We start from the raw sequence: 25543 nt of genomic DNA, 5'->3' as shown, positions 1-25543 counted from the left end.
ATCCCTATTTTCTATCTGAAATGGACTTTCAGATTTTAAAATAAAAGTTCCTTTAATTAAATATCTCCTCAGCAGTCAATCCTCCTTAGCATCCACCTTTCAGAATTCCAGCCAAGGGTAAAGGCCAAGAACGTACTGTAATACTTAATCTTCTGAAGTTGTATAGCACTGACTGTTACGACTAATCTAAAATCCAATCTGAATTTCACTTGGCTTCAACATAGCCTTAGAGAATATGAGTTTCCAAGTAATTTTTTCTTTTATATTGCTGGTTTGTTTCCTCCCTTTCTAGAGCTTAGTTTCATTGAAAGAATCTATAGCATGCTGTATATATGCACTAAGCTAAAGTTATTAGCGTTTCAGATTATAAAACTATTAGCATTTCAAATTATAATTTTTGTTTCATGGTGGACATAAATAATAGATCTATTATCATTAATTCATTTCACTAAGAAAAAACATTAGTTGGAGGAGTTACAAATTAGAAACAGGTACAAGTAAGCCTCGCGTAGGCCTTACAGTCTATTAAAGGTTGAATGTATACATATTAGTTAAAACTTTTTAAAATAAAATATTTTCCTGTCTTGTCATAGAATGCATGATTCTTAAACTTCATCTCATTCTGCTTAGTTAGGTCATTCTTGTCAGCACTTCATTCTTTTTTGTCATTTATTCAACACATGGTTTACTGAGTACTATAATGTGAACAGCACTCTGCCAAGCATAAGGGAAATACCGTGAGCAAAACCAGACCCGCAGATCTTACAGAAGGGTGGGAAAAACAGACAAATAGCATCAGACAAATAGATTTATATATTGTGATTCTTATCATTCTTACCATGGGTAGCTATGTAGTGCTATTTAGGTTTATAAAACCAACATTTAACTTTCTTGTAAAGATTAGGGAGAGCAGAGATTTGAAATAAGAGTAGGTGTATTCTACCGTAAGATTCTTTGAAGCCCAGACCCTGTGGCACGCATAAGTCATGTGGCAGTAGGATGTGCAAGGTATCTGTGGAGCTAACAGAAGTCAGGCTGAGGACAGCAGAGAAAGGCATGGAACAGGAAGTGTCTAGACAGCTGGATCAGGGAATGAACATGGTAGCTCTTGTAGGTCTAGTTAAAGACTTACCTTAAGAGCAATAAGTTTATTTTAAGAGCCACTGAAGTAGAAGACAACCCACATGATATTTGCATTTCAGAGCCTTCATCTGGCTACACTGAAGTGAAACTATTTCAGAGGCTTTCCTACATCCTGGTAGAAAGGGACGGTAATTGGACTTGGGATGGTAGCTGGCTATAGAGACGAGGCTAAGCAGATTAATTTGAGAACTTTTTGGGAGGAATTTGGGCAGGACTAGGGGACAGAAAGAGAGGAAGACTGGTGTCTACTTTGCCTTATTCATGGACCTTGAAATACTAGATGAGGGCAAATTTTGGGACTCTATTCAGTAAGGCCTTTGGCTGTCGAATTTGAGAAATCTTTGATATATTTACGTATTTCCTCTATATAAGCAGAAATAAGATAGGAATGTTATAAAATATGAAACATCATTCCTGTTTTTGAGATTATAATCTCATTGGAAACAATAAGGTACAGACACATGAAATATTTAAATGACATAGACACTCAGGGCTTCATTTATTAAGTAATACGTAAGGTGCAGAATGAAGCCCCTCAACATCCTTTACCATTTAATAGTATATTTAATTATTTAAACTCAGGTACTTAGCATTTCACCTCTGAAGTCGATTAAAATATAAATTATTAATAAAATTTATTAATAAAACTGGGGAAGTATATATACTTGTTATTATTTAGGAACATATAAAAGTCTACATAAAGGACAGTGCTATTATACATTTGAATGTAAATGTTCATTAGTATATAGCATATGTTTTGTTAAAGTATTGACTGCTGTTTGTTGAAAAGGAGATTCCAGGGAACCGTGCCATTATTTGTAATACTCGGGAAGCCATTCAGTACTTCTCTACCACATTCCTCTGCAGAAATAGGCACATGCATGATATAGACAGGCAATGTAATGGGTTCTGAAAGGACTTATGGATCAGGGATTTGAGGAGCAGACAGGATTTGCACAGACAGTGTGTAGGCTAGAGAAGTTTCTGAGTGGAGACTCAAAGGGATTCAGAAATTGGAAGGTGTAGTCAAGGCAGACACCAGAAATATTGTTAGTAAATAGGGTAGGAAGGGTAGGCCAATGTTACACAGTGTTTAAACAGTAATGGTTAAGCCGATGCTTTTGAAATGAGCAATTAACTGTTTTCAAGTGATATTTGAAGATATTTTGTCAATTCTTCTGCAGGCTCCCGTCTTCGTCAGGAAGATTTTCCACCTCGCATTGTTGAACACCCTTCAGACCTGATTGTCTCAAAAGGAGAACCTGCAACTTTGAACTGCAAAGCCGAAGGCCGCCCCACACCCACTATTGAATGGTATAAAGGGGGAGAGAGAGTGGAGACAGACAAAGATGACCCTCGCTCACACCGAATGTTGCTGCCAAGTGGATCTTTATTTTTCTTACGTATAGTACATGGACGGAAAAGTAGACCTGATGAAGGGGTCTATGTCTGTGTAGCAAGGAATTACCTTGGAGAGGCCGTGAGCCACAATGCATCGCTGGAAGTAGCCAGTAAGTAAACTGGGCTTTCTGTGTTTGGCAGGGGGGTGGCAGAATGGCCTCATTTGTTTGATCATGGCAATGAAAAGTCGAATTTGTATCCTAGGCCTTACCTGAGGATAATCTCTAGCTTTATATATGAATACAATCTACTATTTGAGTTTTCTGTGTTTCTCATCCTAACTTGTTATTCAAGCTAAATTGGGATTTACACAGCGTTGATTAATGATTTGACTTTTGATTGGGAGTGATTTTCTGTTGGAAAATTTTATTAAAATTGTTCTACCCCCTCCTTTGTTACTTTTAAATATATTGAATAGGGGACCATGTGCTGCCTATAGTTCAACTACTTGAGACACTGAGGCAAGTGAATTGCTTGGGCCCAGGAGTTCTGGGCTGTACTGCACCCTGCCCACTGGGTGTCCAAACTGAGTTTGGCATCGGTATGGTGACCTCTTGAGAATGGGGAACCACCAGGTTGGCCTAAGGAGGGATGAACAGGATCAGGTCAGAAATGGAACAGATCAAAACTCCCATGCTGATCAGTAGTGGGATCATGGCTGTGAATAGCCAAAAAATACACACACGCACGCATGCATATGCACACACACACACGCACGCATGCATATGCACACACACACGCAGACGCACACGCGCGCACACACACGTGCGCACACACACGTGCGCACACGCACACACGCGTGCACACACATGCATTTATACATATCTACATATGAGAATTTGTCTATAAATAAGATACCGTGGGATTTAAAAATTTGTCTTCATTGAGAAAAATACTTTCAACTGGCAGTTTAAGTTAGGGTTTTAACCATTTCTAATTCTTAGAAATATATTTCTATTAAAACTATATCAAAAAAGTATGAGTATATGCCTTATATTTTATTTTCTTGGCCACTGTGGGGTGCCTTTGGAAGGAAACAGGTGTATGTTATCCTCAAGTAGTTGGTGGTTCAGTTTATTTACACTAGCACCAAATACAGTTTATTTGAAATTACCCTCAAGAAGGATTTATTGACTAACCATTAAACTGTTGTGTCTATAGGCTAGATTTGTACTGCAGTTGAATAAGAATTGGGCTTCTTTTATTTTCTATCTACATTCAAGGAGTAGCCAAAATGATTTCATTCCCTTGAAAGGATCCTGCTGTATATAATATGACAAATATTGAGAATTGCATAGGGATTGGAGAGACAAAGGAAATTTAGATAAAATTCACTTTATTTATAATTTTCTATAAAACTATATACATAACTATGTATATATTTGTATATGATGTTTTTCCAAGACAATTGATATGTTCAAAATTTTAATTATATAAAATAGTTTATGTTCGAGATTTTAATTATATAATTAGTTTTCATAGTCTCCAAAGTTGTCTTCAATATTCAAGTATAACTTAAATAAGTATAAAATGATGCATGTATATAATTATGAAGTTATAAATGTGGAAAGGAATTTAGAGACAGATTATTCCAACTCGATCATGTTACTAATGTGAAATTAGCCCCGGAGAATGTGAATGACTTGATCGCCCTCCCAGAGCCTCGTGTTACCTAAGACAGAATTGCCAAAAGCGTCTGATATGGGCGTAAAATATAATTAGATACAATAAAAAGTAAAGCAGCCATTTACAACTATGTTAAAACTAGCTATTCATTTTAAAAATATGTCCTTGAAGTTCTCCAATCCAGTTTATATTTGCCTATTCACAGTTAACTAACAATGAACTTACGGCCTTTCTCTTAGTGTCTTGATTCTCAGTAAAGGTCTGGGAACTAAATTAGTGAGGTGAATGACAGCTATCATTATCACAGAAGGCTAGTTTTCTGTTTGTTTGTTTGTTTTTTAAGTCCAACTTGAAATGTAGCCCATGCAGAATAAGTTTAAATGTTTGACCTATTTATAAAAGAACGTATAGTCCTCCCTCAGTATTCATGTGGATTGGTTATAGGACTGCTGTATATACAAATACCCATGGATGCTCAAGTTCTTTATATATGACATAGTATTTACACATAACCTATGCACACCCTCCCCCCTATACTTACAAATAGGTTTGGATTACGTTCAATAGGTCTTACAGTAATTGTTGCTATACTGTATTGTCTAGGGGATAATCCAAGGGTAAAAAAGCCATACATATTCAGTATAGATGCTATCATTTCTTTTCCCCTAATATTTTCCATCTGTGATTGGTTGATTCCACAGTTGCAGAGCCCATGGATATAGAGGACCAACTGCATATTTTGATAAAGTCATATTTCAGAGTTATGGTACTAGTATCTTTGTAACTTTTGACACATTTGTATTTAAGAATAATTATTCTCTGTGGAGATAAACTAAGTTATCTGAAAACTAATTTAGAGAATTAAAAAGGTGATATAGATGACCTAACCCAGCTCCTATTTTGGTGGATAAGAAACTACAGAGGGTAAAATAGTGATTGTTCTCTGGAATCATAATTGCTTATAAGTGAGTTATTTACCAACTTTGATGTTTTCAAATACCGAAAATCACTTTTTTTCTGTATTATTTCCTACTCTGCTTGTGTTTTTATCATTGTCAGAAATTTTTAAAAAGTTACAGACTTGAATAAAAGGACTAAATGCTTCCTTTCCAGAGCTTCGTTTGCAAACACCTTTAGTTTTACCGCCACGTGATCCAGGTACTTTGAATGCACTAGGATGTCGAGAGTTGTCTTTTCTAACCTGGCTTTTGTGTGGATATTTTAAGATACTGTTAGCTGCCAGTTAAGTTCTCTTTCTTAGCTAGACATTCCATTACCTTGAGAGGCCATTATGGGAAAAGCTTTCTAGCCTTAGTCAGCAAATACACAATCATGGAGTTGAAACCAGCCATAAGATCATTATATCACTTTTACCGTCAAAATATTAAAATACAGAGCCCCTGAATGTGTGGCTCGTAAATTTTAGGATGATGTTCATCATTATGTCTCCAAAATGTTTTCAAGCTCCTGAGAAAAAATAACATTATAATTGACTGAATGCAATTTAATATATGTACTTTAAAAATACTTTAAGATATTATTCGGGAACAATTAATATACTTTTAAATGGGGAAATACATATATATATAGAGAGAGAGTAAATATTTATCAAATATAGTTTGACATTAATAAGGATAGTTTTATAATAAGCATTCTTATTAGTGATAATAAATATTTGAAACCCTGGGCCAGGTGCAGTGGCTCATGCTTGTAATCCTAGCACTTTGGGAGGCTGAGGTGGGCGGATCGCCTGAGGTCAGGAGTTTGAGACCAGCCTGGACAACATGGTGAAACACCGTCCCTACTAAAAATACAAAAATTAGCTGGGCATGGTGGCACATGCCTATAATCCCAGCTACTCGAGAGGCTGAGGCAGGAGACTTGCTTGAACCCGGGAGGCAGAAGTTGCAGTGAGCCGAGCTCACACCACTGCACTCCAGCCACGAGCCGAGATCACACCACTGCACGACAGAATGAGACTCCGTCTCAAAAACAAAAAACAAAAAAACAAAAAATGCAAAACAAAACAAAACAAGAAACCCTGAAAAAAGTTGAGTAGTGTTTGCTTTGAATAATTTTTATACTAGTTTAATTGCAGTTATTAAAAGCATGTTTTTAGCTGGATATGGTGGTACCCGCCTGCACTGCTAATTCACCATTTTGAAGACGTTTCAGTCCTAAAGCCAAAACTAGCTTTTTGTATGTGACATAAATAGGGTAAAGGTGAGGGGAAAGCATGGGCTTTATTTGCTGTCAGTTAAGCCTGTAAAGTATTGTTATAGTTTGGGTTTTATTTTTTCCTGGAAAATATTACTACCTAAAAAAATGTTTCCTCAGTTTAGGTACCAGAAGTTCAATGAGAACTATTCTTACTTTCCCTAAGGCTCAGACACAGGAAGACAAAGATTGCATCTAATTGCTTAGTGAAACTATCACCCCAAGTAAAAACATTGAGGAAAAGTGTCTCGAGGCAACACAGGTTTCATAGCGCAGTTGTTGGTAATGCTTTTAAAAACATTTATATGTGTTTTATTTGCCTTTAAACCAAGTTTTACAGCTGTAACAACAACTGTATTTCTTCGTTCCTAACAATTGTCGACCTCTCAAACATTGAAAAAAATTTAACATAGAATGCCATTTAAAACCTTTATTTCTGTATAGAAATAATATTTTTGTCTATTGTGCCTTTAATATTTATTTAAGCTGAAGGAATGCACCAAAGTTATTCTATTTATGTTATTTGGGGGAGTATTTATTTTTATTTTCATTTATATCCCAATTATAACAAGGGTAGACCTCAGTGCAGATATTGGTTTATGTTTTGCTGCTGTTCTTTGCTGTGTAGTAAAAGCTATAAACCTTTTTCTCAAAAACAGTTTTGGTGCAGTTAAAGTTATCTCACACAATTATAAAGTCAAAACACTGGAATGCTAAGAAATGTGTAGTAGTTTTTATTTCTAATGTTTTCACTTGTAATTATTTGAAGTTTGATTTTATAAAAGAAAACAATTTTTATGCACAAATGTGGTTTTAAAATTTATTTTTCATTGATTATTTTTCTTTGCAAACCAATAATCACCTCTTGATGAGAATATGAAATTTTTAATTTAGAATACTTTGCTGTTTTTAAGACATAAAAATTCACTATTCGTCTAATTCAGTTTCAAACTCACCTTTCTAAGGTCTTACGAGTAGTATTTTCTTGCTTATTTTGGATTAGCTCTATTTAAAAGCTTATTAGGAAAATATCTTGTGGGTCTATTCTCCTGTACCCAATATCACCGATGATTAATCTTAGAACTCCATGTTATGCCTGCCACAAATTGATAGTACAGATCTTTGACACAACTTATATTTAATACGTAATTTGATCTTGGATAATTACATTGAAGTTTAAAGAAAGTTAATTTGAACCTTGACCCTCATGTTTTCCATTGTAGAACATGGCTGTCTACATCATCTGCTAAGCAGTGTACAGTTAGCATATGGCTATTTGTTTTCATTTAAGCTGTTTTCTCCTGAGGAAGAGAAATTCCCCTCAGACTAGGCAGACATCTGCTGGCTATCTTAGCAGCAAAACCATAGAAGAACTAATTTTCCTAAAAGTGTACATATATTTTGTTAATTAATTAAAGATGATGTCTTCTTTAGATTTTACTAACTGGAGTGCTTTTTAATAGTAATTGCTTTGAAGTAAAATGTATGCATTTGGAAGGAATATTTTCTCGCTGCTTTCAATGTTATTTCATTGTTATTAGTAGTAAATTATGCTTAGAATTCGGATTAGACAGTTTTCCTCATGTGGGTAAAACGAGAGCGTGAACTGGCCATGCATGCTGAGTAGCCACATGTTTACCTCGGTACCATAGAATGTATTTCCAAAATCAGTCCAGGGACGATGGAAGGATGACTCCTAGGGGTCACATGGTTCAGATGAGATGAAGTGGAGTGGAAATAGCATATGCTATTATAAAATACTGATTGATTGATTGGTGTGTGTGTCTGTGTCTGTGTGTGAATCAGGAAGATTGAGGGAAGGAAAGATTTGTTCAATATCAAAGAGCAGATCGGTGATAGCATGAAGACCGGAAATTGGGTCCTCCATGTTGAGCTTAGGATAGATGAGAATCCCTGACTTCTGAGATATCAGCACCACAGCTTCGAACTCACTCTTGGCAAAAGTGGATGGTCTTTGGTGAGGGCAGAAAAGCCATATATAAATATATGTATGTGAAAACACACACATATATGTATATATCTTTACTTGACAGAGTTTTTATATTTGAAATTGAACTAGCTTTATATTGCATCTTTTAAAATATTCCTTGTTTCCTCTACTTTTGTCTTTTAAAAATATGTACCATTTGAAAATGCTTTGATCAGATTCTAAAACATTTTATACATCTTATTTTTATTTTCGGTATTCAAAGGAAGACTGTTAAAGGGTGGTGTAGTTTAACAATTTTAAACACCATGTTACTTTTTTGTACACTTATACTCTAAAGTGTACTGGCTCTTTATTCCAAAAGTGATTCATGATTAAATGAAATAACACATGTAAAATATATAACACAGTTACTAGCACGTGGTTATAATTCATAAGTCTCAATTGTTGTTGCTACTGTTTTCACTACTTTTTTCTCTTTACTTCCATTATGGTTAGACACTAGAGAACTGAAAGATTATTTAAACAGATCCTCTTATCTGAAGGGGACTTGGATAGTTCTGATTTCAAAAATGAGGTCAGTTCTTACTTTATTTTGAATTTGAAGATATATTTGCTAAGATACTAAAATTTAAATAAAATGCTTCAGTTATTAAATTTCTTTAAGTTAATTTCTGATTAAGTAAAGAATATACTGAAAATACTAAATTCCATCTTGAATTGAAATCGATCATGTGGGAAATTGACCCTTTGGATCCTCCTTGGTGATGCAGGACATGCAAATAGTCTTGAGTCCACTCAGTATTGTTTCAGGAACAAATTTATTTTTATAACTTTTATATTCAAATTTTCTTTTTCAATTTATATTTGTCCAGTTAAGTAAGGAAGCAATACTGCTAAGTTCCATGGCATGGTTATATTTATTAAAGACTTTTTTGCTGTCACTCACAATGTGTTCTTCTGTCATTGCCTGGCATCATAATATATTTGGGTTTTTATTAATATTTTAACATCTTTAATGACCAGAAAAAAAATCAGAAAATCATGACATCTCACTGATGTCAGTAAGTAGCAAGTGCATCAGTCCACCTGTTGCATCCAAATATCAGGTTTAAATTGTTTCGTAAGTGAGGTATAGGCACATTATCTCTTCAAGTAAATATTAGCATGAATTCTGTATTTGATGGGAAAAAAGCGGAAGTATTTGGATATACATTAAGAAAAAAGACACTTTTCATTTTCTTTTGAAAGCACATAAAATTCTCTTTATGTTTTTGGATTTTGCTTTCCAAAGAGTAGTTAATATGAAATACCAAACTAGAAACCTGTATTTCATAATCCATATGAGAGATTTCAGTGCTAATGGCCAGAAAGAGAAGATTCGAGTTTCAATGGGCATTTCAGCAAAAAAGGACAGTTTGCTGACCATTTCAGTATAGGTGTTAGAGAAGATGGCTGTGTCAGAGAATGTAGTATTCATTCTAGCAATAAATAACCTCAGGTTATAGTCTATCTTAAAACTATGTTTAGTTAAACAGATTATAGGCTCACATATCTGTTGAGTTAGCTTCTTATGCAAACTGTGTTTTTTTTCTGTTTAATCTCACAGAAGTATATATTAATCTTTAGCAACTTTCTAGAAAGATCTTAGAGTGGGAGTACTTTACACAATTTCCTTTTTTATTATCCATCACAGGTCCACGAAGATGATTTATAAGCTTACATAAATCATTTTTGTAAAAATAGTATAAAATTATATTTTACATTCTGATTGCAGAAGTAATATATGCTAATTATAGAATAGTTTTAAAATACATACATGCATTTGCAATCCCACTATCCAGAGATAAGTACTATTGAACTTTGGGTGCATATCTGTCTAGTCTTTTTTTCCTGCACGTTGTGTACAGAACGATCCTATAAGCAGGTATTTCATGTGTATTTTCTTATTTTCTGTGGAAAGCTGTTTACTGTTCAGTAATATTTACTCTTTTCTTAGATGGCCAACATACATTAGGTGTGTTGGGATACATAGTCGGCTATGTCATGAAGACTAAATGGAAAAGTTTGACTCTCTGGGTGGATGCTGCAAAACAGCTGCTGTCAATACCACTGTGTTCAGTAGTACTCGATACACTGTCCGGAACAGATTCAGACTGGTAACCTTGGGGTTAAGGGTGACGTATTTTATTACCAGTCTCATGAGCTACCCCTTTTATTTTCTTGAAAAGTAGCCGATATTCATACATGCTGGAAAGTGCTAAGATGAGTATTTCAACACTAGTTGATACTTAGATATAAATCCCCTTGAGACGTCCGGAATATCAATTCAGTATTTTGTTATTTATGGGAAATTCTTGGCAGTGTCTCCTTGTATCAACAGTACTGCCTTTAAAAACTAATAAAATGAAAAGGTGCATCTGGTTATCTCTCAAGCCTTATCATCAGATCACTCTTTTTAATCCCCCTAATTTGCTTAGTATTTAAATGCTAGAAATCGTTCTCATATTCATAGACTAACTTGAGAATCATTTGTATTTAAAACTTTTGCTTCATAAGTTTAATTTAAACCTTAGTATAATTAATTTTAATTAATACCTTATAGTTTAACTGAAGTTCTCACTACTTATCAGTTTAAACTTTTTTTTATTTTTGAGACAGGGTCTCACTCTGTCACCCAGGATGGTGTGCAGTGGCACAATCACCGCTCACTGCAGACTCAACTTCCTGGGCTCAAGTGATCCTCCTACCTCAGACTTCTGAGTAGCTGGGACTACAAGTGTGCGCCACTACACCAGGCTATTTGTTTTGTTTTGTTTTGTTTTTATATTTTGTAGAGATGGGATCTCTCTGTATTGCCCAGGCTGGTCTCAAACTCCTGGTCTCAAGTGATCTCCTTTCCTTGGCCTCCCAAAGTGCTGTGATTGTAGGCATGAACCACTGTACCTGGACAATTTAAACCTTTTTAAATTTACACTTGCTGTACATTGTTTTGTCAGGTTAGAATAAAACATGGTTAAATGTCCTCAGTGGATAAAAGTTCTTCTGTTGTTTTGATATGCAATATGGACATTGAAAATGTTGTTTTTGGCCGGGCGCGGTGGCTCATGCCTGTAATCTCAGCACTTTGGGAGGCCGAGGCGGGTGGATAACCTGAGGTTAAGAGTTCAAGACCAGCCCGACCATCATGGAGAAACTGCATCTCCACTAAAAATACAAAATTAGACGGGCATGGTGGTGCATGCCTGTAATCCCAGCTACTTGGGAGGCTGAGGCAGGAGAATTGTTTGAACCCGGGAGGTGGAGGTTGCTGTGAGCCGAGAATTATGCAATTGTACTCCAGCTGGGCCAACAAGAGTGAAACTCTGTCTCCAAAACAAAAAGAAGAAGAGAAGAAAATGTTGTTTTTAAAAGTCAGAAATTGAATAAAAATTTGAAGAATACCGAAATATAGTTTGTCCAAAAAAAAAAAGTGATTTTTTTTTTAAGTAACTTCTTACAGACATTTTGTTTAGCTCTAGCTAGTCAATGGTGACCAAAATTGAAATGATTCTTGTCTTCATGGAAATTCCAGGACAATGGGAGGCGGGAGGGGCAGGGGGGAAAGAAAATAAGCAACTAGTCAAATAAATAACTTTACGCTTAATTGTGACAAGTGCCAGGAAGGAATTTAGTCAGAGCTGAGAGTTGAATTACATGTGGATATTACCGGGCAATATGCAATGGTGGGGTGTCAGGATCTGATTTACATTTTAAAACATCACCTACGCTGTACCTGAGTGTTACATGTGTAGAGAATGAGTTGCATAATAATCAGAGGACATCAAATAGGCTATTCTGGTATTCCACGTGAGAAACGTTGGTAGTTTGAAGCTGGTGGTAGTAATAGAGATGAAAAGAAAAGAGAAGATTAGATTTGGGAACCCAAGATTTGGCTTAATTTTGGAGAGTTAAATAGTAGAAGTTGAGATTTTGCAGAAGATACAATTGATGACAAGGTGAAGGTCAAGCCTATGACTGTGCAAATGGAATTGGGAGTTTGGATTAGGATTTGTGAGCTCAAAATGACTTATAGTGGTTTGGTATGCTTCATCCCATCACCATCCCAAGAAAGTATACTTTCTGTTTTTCTGTTACCTAGAATGTGCTTTTCTTCCAAGTCCACCTGTCACTCTCTTATTGTAGACTTGGGGCCCACCTTTCCCTAAACCATGATGTGGCCAGCGTACTGGGTTTAGCCTCCCACAGCGTGTGCCCACACTTGTGGTCTGTGCCCACACGGCCCCCAGCACACCGCCTTAAAATGTAGCATTTGTCTTTTCATCCCAAGTGCCGAGCACCATCCCTGGCCTATCGGAAGTGACGTCATCTAACATGGGACTCAGAAATATGTTACTTCCTGTGTGATGAACATCATAAACATCACAATGCCACATCAAGGAGCAGTCTAATCTACCTTTTTCACTCACTTCCCAACAACTTCCTTGTATAGTTAGGGAGTTTGCATGATCTCAAACACTACTTTGAGAGCACAGGATTTAGAATACAGTCATCAGGTGCTATTTCCTTAGGAGGTTTTGTTTGTTTTGTTTTCTTTCCTTCTGGAATATTTAAGTGTCTCTTTTAGGGATAACATTACTTGGGGAATTGAGCTGACTGCCAGTAATACCAGAAGCCAAGTGAATTGCTTTTAGGCTCTGATAAATGTAAAGCTTTCTTTCTAAGTGTAGTGATCTCCTCAGTGCAATCTCAATCTGTGTGTATTACCCTAATGATTGGTTAATAGAAAATGAAGAGGATTCAGGTCTTCCTAACTGATAAGGAAATAGTTTCTTGGTCAAGCACAGTGGCTCACACCTGTAATCCCAGCAGTTTGGGAGGCTGAGGTAGGCAGATTGCTTGTGACTCAGGAGTTTGAGACCAACCTGGGCAACATGGTGAAACCCTGTCTCTACAAAAAACACAAAAATTAGCTGGCCATGGTGGTGCATGCCTGTAATACCAGCTACATGAAAGGCTGAGGTAGGAGGATTGATTGAGCCCGGGATGTGGAGGTTGCAGTGAGCTGAGATGGCACCACTGCACTCCAGCCTGGGCAATAGAGCGAGACTCCATCTCTAAATAAATAAATACTGGAAAAGAGATAATTTCTGTGTTGACAGTGCCTGAATTTCCTGAGGTTGCTTGAGACACTTTACATATGCAAAACAGGACCTAGCAACCTTTACTTTCTCTTTTTCTGTCTGGTAGGGGATAAAATACACGCAACGACAGGACTGTTCTTAAAAACGAATAAAATGTAAAGGTACATCTGGTTATCTGGGGCCTAATTTTTAATACAGTATATCTGATGTTTAAGTCTAATCTCAGTCTCTTAGTCTCTAAAGTGAAAACTGTAACTTTAGTCACATTTTAAATTGTGTTGTATTTAACCCAGGGTTTAAATTGAAGTTTTAATAGCGCGAATGACATTTTACACTTGTCAGGAGAAATAAAAGTTTATGATCAAGTTATTTAGTATGCCTGAATGAGAACATTTTAAATCTTATCTGGTAAATTATGGAGCAAATTCAGAATAAAAGCTAAAAAGTTAAAAAGAAAAGGGCAAAGACATCACCTCCACAAAAGGATTTATATTATCTCAGTCTCTCCCCCTCCCTGACTCTGTATATATTTACCAGGTAATACTGTCCTGTATATAGATTTAGTCACATTAAGTTACCCTTTTATCAGATTTTCATCTCAGTCAGGCACCAGAACAATGGATTAAGAGCCCGCATTTGATGTAGAAGGACCGTTAGAGCATTTTGGTCGTGTAACCCAGCACTCATCATAGCTTATGCGAGTGTTCTCAGATGGAAGCGCAGTACAGGTTGCAATCCCGTTGACTCTTGCTTAAAGGAATTCTTGGAAAATATGATTTAGAAGATTTTCCTTTGGGACCACCCCTGGGAAGAAACCAGTAATGAGTCAATAACTGAGGAAAGAGGAAAAATATTTAAATGACCAGTGGATCGAGAATCTATGGATACTTGCTTTTCTCTCTGATTGTCACTTGCTTAAATCACCCAAAGTATCCCCACAATTCTGTGTTTGAACTCTACCAGTGGTAGGCAATAAGGTCAATTCCTTAACATTTTTCTTTTTCTTTTCTTCTTTTCTTTTTAACAAAGTAATTACCACTTAGGTCACTGTATTGTCTCCCATAAAATGAGTTCTTTCTGGACCATGTTGGTAATCATTCTTAAAGCCTCTCTCCGAGTTCTAATCAATACATTTCTTATGAACTGTTCTAGGAGGAGTTTCGTTTTGTTTTAGTTTAATGGGTTTTCTTAACCCTATCCAATGACTCCTTTCTGTACTGGACATTGTGGATACTCTTTTTAGTTAGAGACAATTAATTTTGTCATTAAGTCAAAACGAATTTTGTTTTCGACAGATTTAATAAATGTTCATTTAGCACAGCTCTACGATCTTGCTGAAATTATTTAGTCTCTGTGTGTTTCAGTTCTGTCACCTGTAAAATGGGGATATTAATTATATGTATCTAATAGAGGTTTGGAAAGGATTAATAAGTTGATATATATGTAGTGTTCACAGAACTGTGCCTGGCTGACAGCAGGCACTATATGTGAGTTGTAGCTGTTGTAGCATCTGCCATTTACTGTGCTAGGCTCATTATTAGGTTGTTTCCTTCCATGTATATGGTCCCAAAGAATGTGTCTCTTCATTTCAGAAAGACAAATGCTGAAAAACTAATTCCATGTATGGTTACATTTGGAACAGTCTTTCTCCTGGGTCAATCATCTTCTCATACACAAGTCCACATAATTATTGTGAAAAGATATGTATTCTTTATATATCAGTACATGGTCTGTGTTTTATGACAAATACATGTTTATTTATAAAGCTGTTGTTACTGGCATGGTTAACATTTAAATATTTCATTGTGGCCTTTCTCAAAATACGTACCAATGAATTATTGTTTGGACAGTAAAAAATACTTTGGAAAATATGTCTTTAAACAGACTTTTAAGCATACCTCTTTTCTGTAAGACTTCAGTCTTTAAAATATTCAAAAATGATATGGCACACGAGTAAGGAATCTCCATTAGTGCAATTTCCACACTTACATGAACTGCAAAAACATTTTGTATGGATAATCTGTCTTCTTTTCCCAGAAAACATTTTGGGTAAACATTTTGTGTAATATTTCATACTTTGTGGAAGAAAATACAGTTTTAAAAGTGCCTGCATATCTCAGGTTCGGATGTGTGGTTATCTTCATGATTCCTTTATTTGCAGAATGTAAGAGTAAGAATAGAAAGCACTGTTCTGTTTCCATTTTGTCTTCCAGGACTGTTTTATTCTATCCCATATTGAAGAATATAATAGGATCCCATTCAAGATTTTAAACATAGGCAATTCAAATCTAGAGCTTTACCAGCATTTTCCAAAGAGATGCTTAGTACCATGTGTGGCCTTATCCCACTCTCTCACTGATATCCTGTTACTCTTAATGGCCTTGATCTCAGCTTTCTGAACTTTGCTTTTTATAATGGATATAATTTACCTCTGGTCAGCAATTGACATAGTTGACCTTCTTTTTTGAAATATTCTCTTTTCTAGAATTTCATGGCACCCAGCTATATCAGGATTGCATCCAACTTTCATGTAACCAGAGTCAGGGCATTTAACCAAATTGGTTTAAATTTAATGCCTGAGATAGGCCATACAGAGAATGTATAGTGGCTTTATACGATTTTCCTCTTATTCATCTGGCTGAGTCTTTCTTGGCCTATAGCTAAAATACTCCATTTCTCGAGGATTTGTTGTAGGCTCTCTTTTTTGCTTTATGACTTACCCTGAATAACCACACCTACCTCCTTGCATTCACGTACCAATTTGGTCCTGATTCACTCTGTTCTCTCATCCCTAGCCTGGAGCTCTACACTCAGCTCCATGTGGAGGTCCTGGTGGTACCTCCAGATCAAATGTCCAAAATGCGACTTTTCATCTTCCTTCTCGTTCCGGACTTTCTTCTATTATTTCCTAACGATGATAATGATACCATCATCCATCCAGCCCTCCCGACCAGAAACCTGAGATTGATTCTTTCCTCCTTTCTTTTCACAGCACTTGAACTTCAGGTCTTGCTGATGTTTTCTCCTGAATAGCTTCAGTATTTTCCCACTATCTCCATTCCCTTTGCAGTTTGAATCAGAATCACCATTATTTCTCATCTTAATAACTATGATACTCCTTTGCAAGTACACATCTCATCACTCCCTCTAAATGCTCACTCGGAGATTCTCAATTGCTTCTAAAGTATTAATTTTTAAAAATGACTTCCAAGGATCTGTATGACCCTGGCATTGTGGCCTAGAATTCATCCCCATCCCTTTGATCTAGTAAAATGTATATATTGGCTGGGTGTGGTGGCTCTGTAATCCCAGCACTTTGGGAGGCCGAAGCGGGTGGATCATGAGGTCAGGAGTTCGAGACCAGCCTGGCCAATGTGGTGAAACCCTATCTCTCCTAAAAATACAAGAAATAGCCAGGTGTTGGGGTGGGCACTTGTAGTCCCAGCTTCTCGGGAGGCTGAGGCAGGAGAGTTGCTTGAACCTGGGAGGTGGCGAGGTTGCAGTGAGCCGAGATGGCGCCATTGCAGTCCAGCCTGAGTGACAGAGCGATACTCCATCTCAAAAAAAAAAAAAAAAAAAAAAAAAAGAAGTACATATTGCTTCAGAGTTCAGCAGAGCCATCACGTCCTCCTGGGCGCTTTTTCTTTATCCCCACCCCTCCCACACCCACTACAGGTTAAAGGTAACCATAAATGGGCCACCCTCTAGTCCTTTATCATAGTATGTCACTCCTTCCTTGTGAGGAAATCTTCATTCCTCTATATTTGGCACTTATTTCTCACCACTGTACACACCTTGTAGTACCTGGCACAGGTCACAAAAGTATTATTGTTTTTTGTCAATAAAAGATTGTATACAAAGATTCTCTTCAGCCAACAACAATGAAAAAAGATGTTTTTTCTTTATGTTTAAAAGGGTAAGGTACAATTTACATTTTGTTCCCAGCGTGGAAATGAGAGATTACACACAAATTATCCATATTTTTATACCTGCTCTGCCTTATGCCTCATTTTTTTCCTATTTGGAAACAAATAATATTTTTCTAGAATAAACTAATTAGAAGTCATATTTGCGAGTGTCCAATTCAGCTCAACTTTTTCAAAAGAGCTTCAAGTACAACATTTTAAAATACATATTCTGATCATTAGCTCAGATTATAGAATTTGACTATAAAATTTATTGAACCTTAAGTAGAATGAAATTGTTTCAGAATCTGTACTAAACAGCAGATATTATACATGGGTATTTAAAGGGGAATAATGCAATGAGGGACATCAATAGAAATAAGCACAATTTTCCCTAAATTGTTCTATAACATAAGCAGAAAAAAGAATTCATTAACATTATAGCTAAATGTATAGTGTAAAAGTTTACCTCAGTGTTTAATAACCTAACATGTACTGCTTGAAAATCAATTAAAAGGCATGACAACATAGGACCTTGAAAATAATTAGGAACTCTGATTTTAAAAATATTAAATGAAAAAAATAATAGATTTAAAAACAATTGCTACTTTATTTTTAAATTATCAAAATTATTAAGTATTTTAAAATGTAAATATTTCCATGTAAATGTAAGACAATATACAGAGATTAAACATTTAAGACTCTAAATATTTAATAATTTTTGGAACACTCTGCTTTTGTTTAAGACACAAAAGTCAGAAACTAGAATGTCACAGCCTTTGCCATTGCATCTTGCTTCCTTTGACAGACTGAGATGTGCCAATAATAACCATTTTCTAAGCTATAATGATTAGTGCTCCTTAGGGGAGGTACGAAAAAAAGTTAATTTAACTGGAGTAGTTCAGTTTTAAAGGGATATTATTGAACCCAGAAAGTATACATACACACACACACACACACACAGAAGAAATATTTTAATATGCCTGTTACAGATGCAGTTACAGCTCTTTTTTGTTTTTCAATGTTTTTAGAATGGCAGATCCAAATATTTTTTATTTTTTTAAAAATAAAGTTGAAACATATGATTTATTCATGAAATTTCAGAGGGGGAAAAATGAACAAAGAATCCCTCTCCCTCTAACCTTGCCCTGAAATGCTACAATGACTGTGATAATTAGCTCCATGTTATTATAGATTATTTTTCTTATAAATAATTTATATTTCAGTTTGCTTTAGTCCTTTAAAAAAGCAAAGCATGAAATTGATTAGATGTAATTGTACGTTTGATTAATATTTAATCTGAAATTATTTTGCAGCTTCAAGTTTAGATGTAACTGTCACATTTTAGAATACTAAGTGTATATTAGAAAGTTTGATATAAATGTCTTCCTAATTATTCACTTTTTTATTATTCAAAAGCACCATTTCTCAGAGCTATACATCATGTTTTATAATGTGCATATGTGTATATATACATACTTATATGTGTGCATATGTATTTATATATGTGTAATTTTTTTTCTTTTTGTTGGATAACATAATTGACTCGATTTAGACATCACCTTTTTTTTTCTTCCCTAAGGAGTTCAGGTCATAACCCAATAATATTACATATATAACATGTACTGTTATAAATGCAAGTATTAACCAATTTGAAAACATGGGTCATTCATTCCACATAAAACACAGGTTCCTACTTTGAGGGACTGTTTGCATCGCCTCATTCACCTCCTCAGAGGAACTCAAGTAATCAGAGCTGTTGCTCCACTGAAGCTCCTGGAAGGGTAGAGGCCAGAGGACCTCCTATGGGGACAGATTTCCCAGGCAGCTTGAGTTGATGAGATGGAGAGGTGGCTTGAGGAAGGAGTAACTTCCTCTGGAATGAGAAGTTTCTCACTTCTTCCTCTTCTTTCCAATCACATCATTTTTTTCGTCCCTTAGAGGCATTTCGATTTTCTAGAAAAGCGGAGACTACTATAGAGTAGCATTACACACACCATTTAAAGCTTTTTCTCTGATTCAGCTTCAGTCTCTGGAATCTGTCCAGTGGCAATCTACAATTCTATGGACAGTCACTGTGGTCCTGGTGAAAGGGAAGATACTAATCAGTCCCTTTCCACTTTAGAAAATGACTTGCAAAAAATGAATGAAATGAAACAAACCAGGGATGGGATCATGTGAATAAGATATTTTTGCTAACCATCGAGTTTCCTTCGTGGAATGTCAGTTCCATGAGGATAAGGACCTTGTAACTCCTCATAACTGCTGATCTAGAACAGTACCTGGCACAGAAAAAGTCTCAAAAATGTTTAGTGAATGAATATACTCTGAGCTTAACTCTTGAAGTTGATTTCCTGGGACTGAAAGATAAGGACCTGATAATGTCTCTGGAACTCTGTGATTTCATTTTCTTGTCTATAAGAAGGCAATGCTGTATGTTATCTTGCCTAATAATTGCATAATTGGATAACTATTGGAAAATACTTTGTGCTGGTCAGAGATAGGCATTATTCAGATAAGAGATAATTATTTTTATTAAATAGTCAGTGATGTCCTTAGAACTTCTGATATTTCTAATGGTTTTGCATTAGTGCCTGAAAGAAAATCAGACAGTGAGTCTGGACGCGATAGCTCACACCTGTAATGCCAGCACTTCGGGAGGCAGAGGCAGGTGGCTCCCTTGAGGTCAGGAGTTTGAGACCACGGTGAAACCCCATCTCTACTAACAATACAAAAGTTAACCAGGCGCTGTGGTGCATGCCTATCCCAGCTACTTGGGAAGCTGAGGCAGGAGAATCCTTTGAACCTGGGAGGCGGAGGTTGCAGTGAGCTGAGATTGCGCCACTGCACTCCAGCCTGGGCGACAGAACAAGAATGAGACTCTGTTTTAAAAAAAAAAAAAAAAGAAAAGAAAATCAGACAGTGGTTTTATTAAAAGAATAATCGAGAGAGGATAGGGAGAGGAAGAGGGAGAAGGAGAAAGACAGGGAGAGGACTTTAGTTAGCTCTGACCACCATGCCTATGATCTTTTCTTCGAAATTATGCTTTTCTGTGAGAATGTGTGTATTTTTTGTTCATGTTTTTATCCTTTTAGCCTGATGATAGGACCTTTGAGTGTCTGTCTAGGGTACTTTGGTAGGTAAGGGCAGACCATGATTATTTTTGGCCGAAATGAAGCCTGTTTCCAGAAGGCACGTTCCTCCATGATTTTTCTAAACATTTTTGGTTGATGACGTGGGGGTCGGGGCATCCATTCAGGTAAGAGGTTAGTTTTTCGGTCTTCAGATTTGGAAGAGCAACTTTAGCCTTTGATTTGAATTATCTTCTCACAGCAGCTATTATGTTGACTGACTGTACATGCCTTTAATACCATGTAAACCTAGTTTATATTTTGTATATTTGACTTCTTCGATGGTTAGAGCTACCTGTAATCCCAGCACTTTGGAAGGCCGAGGCAGGCAGATCACGAGGTCAGGAGATGAAGTCCATCCTGGCCAACATGGTGAAACCCTGTCTCTACTAAAATAAGAAAAATTAGCCAGGCGTGGTGGCGGGCGCCAGTAGTCCCAGCTACTCGGGACGCTGAGGCAGGGGAATCGCCTGAACCCGGGAGGCAGAGGTTTCAGTGAGCTGAGATCGTGCCACTGCACTCCAGCCTGGACAGAGCAAGATTCCATTTCAAAAAAAAAAAAAAAAAAAAAAAAGATGGTTAGAGCTCTTTTATGTTCTTTTATATGTGTTGTGTTTTCCTTGTACATAATAGTTTGAAAATTTTAGCTCTTCATGGCAGATTTTGTTCCCTGTTTAAAAGTGTGTTTCTGTGTCAGTGAACTTTTACATATTTTATATACAAACATACCCATTTGTATTGTTACTCAAAAACTTTTGAAAAATGCTTATTACTTTCCTAAAATAAGGTGAGCTTATATTGAGAACAAAATCGTATTATTTCAGAGGCATTCCATTTGGGACATTTATTGTACTACAGGGAATCTCTCATTTTAAAATGACCCGTGTTGCACTTAGTGTTTACAAAACTGCTCATTTATCTGACGTAAGGGGCTAATCAAACTCCTTAACTACATTCCTGGATGTTTGGAAGATTTTTAAGCACCATAGAGGGGGTACTTATGCTATGGAAATTGTGTTTATATATATGCATAATTGCCACTGAAATTCTGAACAGACCCAAAGGAAGAAAAATATTGAGATTTAAGTAGTCAAGCTAACGTAATTAATTTATATCTATTTTATATTTGACTTAGTGGGATAAATTGTTTTGTAGAAAACCGTATTATAAAATAGTCTAAGTTTTTTAAAGTTGAGGAAGAATTTGAGGTCAAAGATCGTGTTAATTGTAACAATTGCCAATACTTTATAATGTTTACTATGTGTCTGGCACTGGTTTACACTTACTAATTTACTACATCTTCAGAACAATTCAGTGAAGTAGGTATTACAAATATTCTTACTTTCAGATTATGAAGTCGTGGCTCAGGTAATTTAAATAAATTTGCCATGTCACACACAGTGGCTCATACCTCTTATAACCAACACTTTGGGATGCTGAAGCAGGAGAATTGCTTGAGGCCAGGAGTTGGAGCCTAGTCTGGGGAAAACATGTTGAGATCTTACCTCTGCAAAAATAAAGTAAAATAAAATTTAAAAAAAAAAGTAAAAAATAAAATTAGCTGAGCGTGGTGACATGCACCTGTGGTACCAGCTACTTGGGAGGCTAAGTTGGGAGGCAGAGATGGGAGGATGATTTGAGGGCCTGGAGATTGAGGCTGCAGTGAGCTATGTTCGTGTTATTGCACTACAACCTGGGTAACAGAGTGAGACCCTCTGTCAAAAAAAAAAAAAAAAGAAAAAAAGAAAAGACAAGAAATAAAAAGAAAGGCTGGGTATGATGGCTTACGCCTGTAATCCCAGCACTTTGGGAGGCTGAGGCGGGCGGATCATCAGATCAGGAGTTTGAGACCAGCTTGAACAACATGGTGAAACCCAGTCTCTACTAAAAATACAAACAAATTAGCCAGGTGTGGTGGCATGCACCTGTAATCCCAGCTACTCAGGAGGCTGAGGCAGGAGAATTGCTTGAACCTGGGAGTCAGAGGTTGCAGTGAGCTGAGAATGTGCCACTGTACTCCAGCCTGGGCGACAGAGCAAGACTCCATCTCAAAAAAAAAAAGAAAAGAAAAGAAAACTTGCCCATAACTATGATCTTTATGTTATTTTGCCTCTAACACTTAAAGCTTTTCATCAGTCATGACGGATCTTAATCATGAAAGTGAAATGTAGGACAAATTCATTTCGTATGTAAGACAATTACCTTCTCACTAAATAATGCTAAGGCATGATCTATTTTATTTCCTTTGGAAATAGAATTGTTACTATAGCAGTCAGTATGTTGCAAAATATGCAATTTTTAATTGCCATTTTCTTATTTGTTTTCCAAATCCAAACTCAATCATAGATAAGAATCAGTAAAATGTTAAGATTGTTTTACATCTAATTCCTTCTTACACATGAAACTGTTTACATTTTCACCCTGCCACAGGTAATTGGTTCCAGACCTTTATGTTTTGCATTTAGAATTAAGCTGTGGCTTTGATATCTATGCATTATTAACAAATCAACTTATCACAAGATTAGTATACTAAAAAATGGATTCCTCCAATAAAATTTGAGATGAGCTAAAAGGAAGAGGTAAACTGATAGTTGGTTGTTTCTTCTTTTTGCCTTTATTGTCCTTTATTAAGCCCTATAATTTTAACCTCTATCGATTTACCTTCCTTGACTTTTTCTATGATGTAAAGACAGAGTAGCTTTGGGTAAAGAAACCATTATTTAATCTGGCCCCTTAAAATAACATGACCAGGGAGATCATGTCCAGGCAAGATCAATAGTGAGATCTTCTGACATGGAATAGGTAATCTTTTAAAGCCTAGATATTGACAGGACAATCCACTAAGTCAATAGCTGGGAAGCAGTAAAGCTTCAGTTGGCTTACCGTGTTAGCACATACTATTTCCATTTTCGTGCACTGGAAGGGTTGTTCTTGTGCCATGTTCAGCTTTCTTTTAGGCCCATCTACTTTGATTCCACTTAATTGGTTCTCAACCTTGCTGTTTTATATTGTCAGAATCACCTTTTTATTTTTCAACGTAAAAAAAACTCAAGAGGTTACTCATCTCTGGCCAGTAAGTTTCAGTGATGTGAAAGTGCTGGTATTTCAATCTGGCCTTGCACTGACTAAGCTAGTCTATGTGTGAATTCCCCTGTTCAGAGGATCCACTGAGTCACTTTGCGAGGATACACTTGAGCCTGTTTGAAGCTCAAGTAACCATAATCTCCCTATGGTCTGATGTAATAACCATTAAGAAAATCAGGTACAAATTGATACATGTCTGAGGGTTGTAGGCATAATTATCTTTAATATGACACTTTAGAAATAGCATATTGTCGATATATCATTGACCTTTTTTCCAAAATAGGTAAAGTATTTGTAAGTGTAGATAAAATGATGACAGTATGGTACTTTCATTTGCTCCAGAACCACAAGAAAGAATCACTAACTTGGTTGCAGAAACAGGTGTTGAAGAATTAGGTTACCCAGATTAGGACAATTGCCAGAATGCTTCCTTTTTTCATATCAGAGTACTTATGGTTTTGGGCTGTGAGTATCTGTGAGTATTGTGTTCTACATGAGGTTTCCTAAAAGTATACGGGACATATGGATATTTGTACTTAACTTCATGGGCACCTTAGAAGGCAGCTGGAAAGACCAAAGAAAAGCTCAAGTTGACAGTCTAAACTTGGAAAGTTTAAGAAAGAAAGCCAGAATCTAATTGAGTCAGTTTTTCATTATTTTTGGCTGTCCTCTAACAGACTACCTAGAGATTGTTTTATACCCTAAAGAGTATAAAACACAGAGCAAATACTAAGTTAGGAAAGATTGCTGTAAACTAACTGAAACAAAATCCCCAAATTGCCAAATAAGGGATAATGATTCATATAACTAATTTTAGTTCTCTGAATTCAACAAAAGTTACCATACCATGTTAGAATCTTTCCTGGGTTAATAACTTTTCCAAGCTGCTCTCTGTCATGGTTGGTTTTCATACATTTTTCTCATCCTATGATTACTCTGGGTCTTTTATAGACCATAGGCATTCCAAATTTTTATATATTTCTCTTTGCAAAATGGGCTTTTCACTCTGATTTCTTTTGCATTTATAGATGTAAATGTCATCAACACAATTTAACCTGTGTCATGGGAGAAGGAATAAATTAGAATTATTTTACAATTTTCCATAAATGGTTTACCATATATATGTGTCCTTTAATAGTTGATTAAAAATCTACTACTCACAGACTTGGATGCTCACAATATAATGTTTTCATATTTAACTTATCAATTGTTATTCAACATCAATTAATACGTACTGAAAGCCTTTGCATGGCATTTCCATGTGCATTTCTGGGCTATGTACTTAAAGAAATACAATAATCACATAACAATGTAGGTTCTGTCTCGTAGCTTCTGTCCTTAAATATTAATAAGAATTCACATAGGAAAGTTTAAAAAAATGAAGGAAGATATTTTCTGAATGGAAGCTGAGAGTTGTGGTTGGAAAAAAACCACTCATTTCCTTCTTCCTTGCTTTTTTTCTCAGGTTCTTTGGATTAGAATTGTTAATAGGCCAGACAAATCTGTCTAAAATAAATCCTTCAAAGCTGAGTGAGTGTGTCCCCAGAGAAATGATCTTACTGGGACATGATCTGAGTTTATGCCAAGTTCCGCTTCAATGTTTCGGACGTTTAAGGACTTCTTGACACTGCAGTTTTAGTTCTTTCTTAAATATGCCTTCTTTTTCTTTTTTTTTTTGTTTTTCCTTCTTTCTTTCTTTCTTTTTGTTTTTTTGAGATGGAGTCTGGCTCTGCGGCCCAGGCTGGAGTGAGCGGCGCCATCTTGGCTCCCTGCAAGCTCCGCCCCCCGGGTTCCCGCCATTCTCCTGCCTCAGCCTCCCGAGGAGCTGGGACCACAGGCGCCGCCACCACGCCCGGCTAGTTTTTGCTATTTTTAGTAGAGACGGGGTTTCACCGTGTTAGCCAGGATGGTCTCCATCTCCTGACCTCGTGATCCTCCTGCCTT

At 36.3% G+C, this 25543-nt stretch overlaps 1 protein-coding gene across 2 annotated transcripts in view; it reads left to right on the top strand.

Moving 5' to 3' along the window:
- The window catches only part of ROBO1 (roundabout guidance receptor 1), a 1168413-nt gene that overhangs the window by 830145 nt on the left and 312725 nt on the right, over nt 1-25543 (top strand). For both annotated transcript variants that reach the window (XM_025375994.1, XM_025375995.1), the window contains one exon: nt 2328-2654. In XM_025375994.1, the coding sequence (XP_025231779.1) occupies nt 2328-2654 (327 nt within the window). The remainder of the gene's footprint in view (nt 1-2327; nt 2655-25543) is intronic.

Source organism: Theropithecus gelada, chromosome 2, assembly GCF_003255815.1.
Source record: "Theropithecus gelada isolate Dixy chromosome 2, Tgel_1.0, whole genome shotgun sequence".
NCBI lineage: Eukaryota > Metazoa > Chordata > Mammalia > Primates > Cercopithecidae > Theropithecus > Theropithecus gelada.
The sequence above is the reverse complement of the archived record's forward strand: the minus strand, read 5'-3'. Positions and strand labels throughout refer to the sequence as shown.